The sequence below is a fragment of the Schistosoma haematobium genome, chromosome 3 (genome assembly GCF_000699445.3).
Source record: "Schistosoma haematobium chromosome 3, whole genome shotgun sequence".
In the NCBI taxonomy this organism is placed as follows: domain Eukaryota; kingdom Metazoa; phylum Platyhelminthes; class Trematoda; order Strigeidida; family Schistosomatidae; genus Schistosoma; species Schistosoma haematobium.
The window spans coordinates 28,813,621-28,820,886 of record NC_067198.1 but is presented as its reverse complement, the minus strand read 5'-3'; the positions used below and the strand labels follow the sequence as shown (position 1 = coordinate 28,820,886).

At 32.5% G+C, this 7,266-nt stretch overlaps 1 protein-coding gene across 1 annotated transcript; it reads right to left on the bottom strand.

Moving 5' to 3' along the window:
* Nucleotides 1-3,174: 3,174 nt before the first annotated feature.
* Nucleotides 3,175-6,938, bottom strand: MS3_00010630 (uncharacterized protein; the record flags this gene model as incomplete). The annotated part of the gene is made up of 4 exons (XM_051219019.1): nucleotides 3,175-3,226; nucleotides 4,967-5,120; nucleotides 6,269-6,383; nucleotides 6,906-6,938. Coding segments are annotated over 4 exons (354 nt in total), but the record flags the coding sequence as incomplete, so codon positions are not given.
* Nucleotides 6,939-7,266: the final 328 nt, after the last annotated feature.

Here is a 7,266-nt window from a genome sequence, read left to right as displayed (position 1 = left end):
TTTACAACTAATGAAATAGTATATTCCGTATTATACACAATCTTATCCTCTCTTGAGAGAAAAACAATTCATTTAAATGTATAATATTAGTAATGTTACTCCTAAGTTTACCAGTGACATAAGTCAATCAAATACAAATACAGAAATTACAAAAATGATAAGAGAACAATTCACATACCCATTCTATCAACTATTATTGGTATCGTATAGAAGTTTGTTTCAGCTGTAATTAAGCTCAATGTCCACAGGATGAATACAGTGAAGTTTACTTTTAATGATTGTGCTGGCATCTCTAGCGTTAAAATGAAGTATAGTTGAATTTTTGAATATTTATATCAGTAAAACTAAGACCAGTCTAATTATTTCTAACACTTTTTTTTACATTTGATTACACTTTACTACTCTTCTTCATGAGAAAATGGAACAAACTGAGTAGATTTTGGGTCATAATGATGATTACCCTATTCAAATATTGAATTTTATCTACTTGAAATTAAAAATTATCAGGACAACAAAATAGGTGAGTGAGCTACATTTATAAAAAAATAATTTGTCTAATTCATATTAAGTCTTTAAATCTAGATTTCATGAGTGAATTGCAAGTAGGATCGGTTTATATTATTAATTTTGCAAATATATCAGCTGTTTAGCTAAATCGTAAAGACCTGCCCTATGAGTATGTATGTATGGGTATGAATTACATCAGTCTCGACATGTGTAGTTGTGTGTGTGTGTAAGTAAAGGGTACGCATAGCGAGCTCAGCCTAAAGGATAGTCTGCCCCATAACAAAAAATTGGCTTAACCAAAAAAAGCGCAGGTCTGAAAATAAACAAAAATGAGATGGGTAGTAAATGCAAGCAAAGGGAGTGGTAGCCACGTTCCCTCCCTTAAAAGTGCTTGTACCTTTGTGTATGTTATGAAGTGCATGAGCGCAAGCTCATGGTACCAGTGGTATGCATGTGACCCATAGGTACCTGAAAGTGGAAGCAAATACAATTGAAGGAAATAGTGACCATCTACCATCCCAAGGGAAAAGTATACCTATGTGTGCATCACGAGATGCATAAGTGAAAACCTATGTGTTACCGGTATTCATGTAACGTATACTTGTCCCAAGTCAGATGCTCGCGCGTCAATACCCAGGGGTTGTCGCGATTTCCGCCTGAAAACACGTACTAATGACGGACATGTGTGCCTTGAAGAACAGTATTGTTTGCCGGAAGAGACAAATGGCTTACCTTAAGAGGCTGGTACGTCACCCTATACTTTGCTTTGTAGGAAGACATAATACTTGACTGGATTTCAATCCATGTTACTGTTTTACATAATTACCCACCTCTGAGTTACTGATGACTTTTTGTTTACTGATTTCTGGTATTCGTTCTAATGAGACTTACCTCAAAATATTAAAGTTGTGCCAGTATTAGTGTGACAAGGATGGTCAGTTCTTATGTAACCCATGCAAGAACAGTATGATCCAATCCGATAACCCATCGTGATCATCGTGAATCTAGCTGTTAATTATCGACTGTACGCAGTTTATTTTGGAGCATTTTTGCTTCACTTGTGAATAAATGGATTCTGCAAAATGAGAATATTTAAAGGCTATTTGTCTGCTCATCTCTATGTTGGTTGGATTGCTCCTATTTGTTTGTAATACCGTATAAGTAACACTGAGTTCTGTCATTCCATCCTTAATTACTGAACGAACCTTGTTCAATTATAGAACCTCTCTTGAAAAAGTGACTTCAGTTACTCGTATACATTTTACAACCTAGTGTTCAATATACTGAATATCGCTGTCAAGAGGCTGTAGATTATCAAACCGTACGGTTACAGTAGTTAATATAGCATTTAATAAGAGTTTTGGTGGTTTCCAGTTCCGCTTCAGTTATCTGACACATTCTCAAACCTGATTGCAAATCGATGTTATCGAATTAAGCTTATGATTTAAATAGGCCAGCGTAATTTACGGAATTTTTATATCATATAACTACAAATGACCTCTGTCATGATTCCAGTTTTACGACTGCGTAGAGATTAGAGACATACATTTGCTTATTTCAGCATGCATGAATTTATCTATTCGATTGGGTATACTAATTGTTTGCATTCTTTGAACTTTTTCATCAAACATTCACCTTTCAGGTTCTGTGGTTGAAATTGTAAAACGTAACTCAGCTTAGTGATGAAAGATTAAGTTTGTTTTTATCCCTGGAAGAATCTGTGAAACAGCATCAACACAAAATTTATAAAATTTATTCAAACCACTTGGAGTTTGTGAGAATCTAATGCTCTGTCACATTATAAAAGTTTTAGATTCTCGTCCGGAAATAAAAGTTCGTTCAGTTGTTCAACTTGAATATTTCCAGAGATATTGAGTTCTGCTGTACTGATGAATGCAGTATTTTGTTGATTTTGATGTTAATATGGCAGTGTTGTATTAAGAATTTAAGCGTTCAAGAGATGATTCAATATTAAATATTGTATTTCCCAAACTAATGCATGCACATTTGAACACTTTATTTTCATCCCATGTTAACTTACAAGTTCATAAAAACCTTGAAATGATTATACAACTTGGAACACCATCCAACCATAAGAGATAAATATTACAGATTATCACTTTTGTCCTTTTTAGTGACACTTCACTAGCTTATGTAGGTCTTTTTTAACATCATATGAGAATCTTCTGAAATAATGTTTATATAAATAATATACCAGATGTTATATGCTCCAGATATTTATCCCTGAGATTTTATTATTGAATATATTGAATATAGAATCTTTACTGATGTGTTACTCACGTATCAAAAACTGTTTACCACTAATCTTATGTTTTGTGGAATCGGATTCGAACTAGTGAATACGGCCAATGGTTTCACCTAATCTTGTAAGCTGATAACTTTTAGCAATGGGAACTTAGGTCTTTGCCTAAATGAATCTCATAACTAATAATCTATACATTAGGATGTTTCATTGAAAAAAACGTGAACTGAACTAGGGTGTAATATTTTCTTTTAAAAATCAAAAGTATCAAAATGTATTTTAAAAAAGCATCCTTTGAAGATTTATTCACTGATTGAACGATTTATCAGTACACAATTTTGTTTCTTTATTTTCATTCCCGCCTTTGGTTTTATTATTTATAAATGAGATAAATTTTGAAATGTTTATTCAGGATTTTTCTGCCTTCTTGGTGTCCTCTTCTTTACCGAACAATTACTTAATGAAAATTAATGATGATTTTAAGTAAGAAATAGAGCAGTAGATTAATGCAAGTTAATAAATATAAACGTTTAGAGTGAAATTTTTAATAATCAGAAATGGATGGTGGTTAGAAGTGGAATCCAGGACAGGTGTTTCGCCCTAGTTCAGACTCGTCATCTGGATATACCTAGGTCTCAGAGTTGATATTTACTCCGGGACTCGAACTCCAAATAAAACGAAACACGCGCTCTAAATTCTACTAATAATCACCATCTATTTCTGCTTATAACCCTTATGACTTAAGACAATATAGAGATAGTCCTCACAGGGTCCACATATGCCGATAAAATACTGATAAATTGCAGTCCTAAACGTCAGTGGGAAGATTCAAAAAAACAATGCAAAAATGAGTCGAAATTTTTAATTTTCAGGAATCTTTTGTTTATTAATGACTGGCTTTGACATAAAGTTTAAATAGATCCAATGATAAACTGTGACTACAGGAGTGGTTCATGACTAGATGCAGAGAGCAACAAACTCATGAAATTAAATTAAAATCGTGCACAACTGAGGAGGCTGGGATGCACTGAAGCATCGCATACCTCCATACTGATTGTTGTCTGGAGTAGGAATAGGCCATCGGAAAGCTAAGGGGCCCATGAAGTCACTGAATATTGGCATGAGATATGTTGGTAAATGCGGAATACTTGGTAGGGGTCTACCAAATAACGACAACCAGTGATTTGAGATGGTGGATGACATGGGAAAGTATTGATCCCTGTAATGTAGATCTAGTTTCTGATAATCTACCCATATATCCTAATTTTTAAAATTATTTAACAAGTTTTATTCGGTAAACAATTTATCCCTTCCTTAATTATATTAGCCATCTTTTTCTTACTCTTGCCGATGACCACATTGTTTGAGCATTTTTGATAACTTCACCTAGTTGTGTTTAGGTGGCTCGGTAATTTGGACTGATGTACATGTGTGTCAGGTTCGCACGTAAAACAAAACCCAAATAGATGGCTTCCCCCTCCATCTTCTCCAACTATATTACACCAAATATGCTGCACCACGATGTTCAGTCACTTAAACTACCAACTACATTGCAACTTTAATGATTGGATTTGATCAACATTAAGGACTGAAGAACATGAATTTAGTTAGAATTCAGTGTTCAATTATTGTATTATTATCGTGCTGAAATCGATTATAATTATGATGAATTTGGACAGTGAATAACTAAGTTCAACTGTTTCATAAAGCTCCCAAGTTCAACAACTATGCTGATGATGCGACCGTAAAACTTCAGCATTTTAGTTAATGATAATTCTATATCACTTTGTTTAGTACATAATAATAATAATGATAATAATAATAATAATAATAAGAAGAAGAGTAAGAAGAATTGAAAATGACAATAATATATCTCATACCATATAACATGTTATCAATAAATTATCATCCATGCTCATTTCATTGTCAAGTAAACAGTTAGATTCAAATGTCAACCGCTGATTATCAGACTAGAACAGTGTTTAACCTATTTTGACTTTGGCAGTTGACTAGTAGGCAATGTTACTCCTCAAACAGAAAGTACGACTCAAATCGGCGAGCACTTGAAGTTATTAAACAAGTTACGTTACATTACTTAGATTATTCAAATAATAAACCGTTGACCAAGCTTAAGTTTTGTTGAATACTATTCAGGGAAGTTATAAAAAGAATGTGTACAATTAAAGTAAAACTTACTCGTATATGGAACGAGTACCAGTTCGTGTTGAGTTTTCTGTAGGAGTTACTGGTGAGAGGTCCATTATAGTTGAACACGTTCCATATTGTATTTTTACGGTCGAGTTCTGGAGCAAGGAGAAGATTATTCCACCAAATTCAAGTGAAGTTTCATCTAAAAATATATATGTTGCAATATAAATGTCATACAGTCTAACTGACATCATTCACACTGTATATTTTAACTGTAGCATATATATACTACTGAATGATTTGGGTAGATAAAAGCTATTGTCAAAGCTGTCTTCTAAAATATTAGAAAGATTGAAAATGTTTCCATGACCCGAGCTTCAATATATATATAATTATTCTTCTAATCAGCTATATACACTAATATAAATGGACGGAGTTAGAGCAATTCTGTGAATATTTAGTGAAATCGAGGAAGGAGATCTCACTCTAACTGGGACTTATCTGCTGGATGTACTTGTATCCTAGAGTTTATGTCCACGGTGGAACTTAACCTCAGTATATCTAATTTCACACACCATGTTATCCACTGAGATACTTATTCTACATAATCACTAACCTGTTCAATGGGTGTGATGTTTATATAATTATAAATGTGGTATAACAACATAGGTCAATCCACATATGTGCTCGGATTTTTTGTTGATCATGATTCACTGACTAACTGATTAAATGGTCAAAATTTGCAACTGTTTGAATTACCGAATGATACATCTTTGTAGTCACTTTCCAATCAACGTTTGGCAATAGAGGAAAGCGAACAATAATCATAAACTGCTGTAGGATTATTGAATTTGTTTAGTTTCTCTTTTGCAAAAGGAGATTAGCCCAGAGTTTCTGAGTAAGCCAATCCAATTACTAATCAGATTCTAAGGTTGATTCGACTCTCATCGACTGTTGCAACACGTTTGTCATTTGAATACAAGATATACAGTGTTTTTGTCTTTGATACACTATCGATTCGGTTCGATTTTTGCACGAAATATACAAGTAAGTTTTAGTTGGGTATTGTAGAAGATTAAATGAATGACACTCTTTGACACAAACTGATCTCACCAAAATAAGGTAATAATTTGATTTATGACGTCTTGAATTATCCCGTTTTTGATATTCTTGATGGGCTTTTGGTTAGTCGTAAATGATGAGTCCGAAAAATGACGAAACCGATGTCCTAAGTTCTATAGTTAACCACATTTTATCACGAATGTGTACTAAATGGAAAGGAAATGGTTTGAAATAGAAGGACACCAAATCATAATTGAATTACCTTTCTAAGCATGTGCTATAACTCACTTTGTTTATGATTTATCAATGGAACTTTTTCTACAACAATTTGCATCATTGCCATATTGCATAAACTTAAGAACAATGAACCAGTCAAAATGATGCCATTCATCTTTTGAAATATCTAAAAGAAACATTAGTAATAATAATAGTAACTTTATCAAAAAAATGATTAAAGACATCTGTGCTTCACTTAACTGTAATTGTTTCGTAACTATTTGAACTAATGACTTGAGCGAATGAATAAGGTTAAAGAGTAACTTAAAATTATCAAAAATTTGTACGTAGTATTAATAACAATAGGTTGATTGAAATATGTGGAAGTCTTAAAAACTTATATAAATTGGCTAATAACTACTGTATAATAAATAGTCAGTTACTTTCTTGTTTGAATTAAAGAATCCCACAGCCTTAATATGTATGTGTATGCAGAAGAGATCAAATAAGATTCAGAATTGTTCCATTAGTAGGGAAATAAATTCTCATAAGGTAGAGGTTAGTTGAAGAATGTATTTCAAATATTTTCAAAAGTATGGGTCTAGTAACACAAAATCTGTACATTATTACACTTTTCAAATTAAGTCTGGTAACAATATAAAGCACTTTATCATATGTGAACAATAATATGAATTACAAGGATACTTACGTTTATAAAATATAATGAAACGTAATTTAGCAAGACATATGTTCAGATATGTATATATATCGTTGATTAAGTTTCATATTCATTGATTTACTGTCCGATTAGAAGAATGACAGTAATGTTTGCATTGATTTACATTCAATAACAGAAATATGCTCTTTTCAAATATCAGATGACAGGAGATCGAGAGATTCAGTATGATCCCAAAATAAGTGACATTTTTTAATAAGTTAAATGTTATCATAAATCTAAATTATCAGTTAATCAAGAGATTTTTTTAATGTTTGTTACAACAGTGCAATCCAAATGAGCAATTACAATCTAAAGGTGTTGAGAAGATTACTGAATTTCATAGTTCACACCA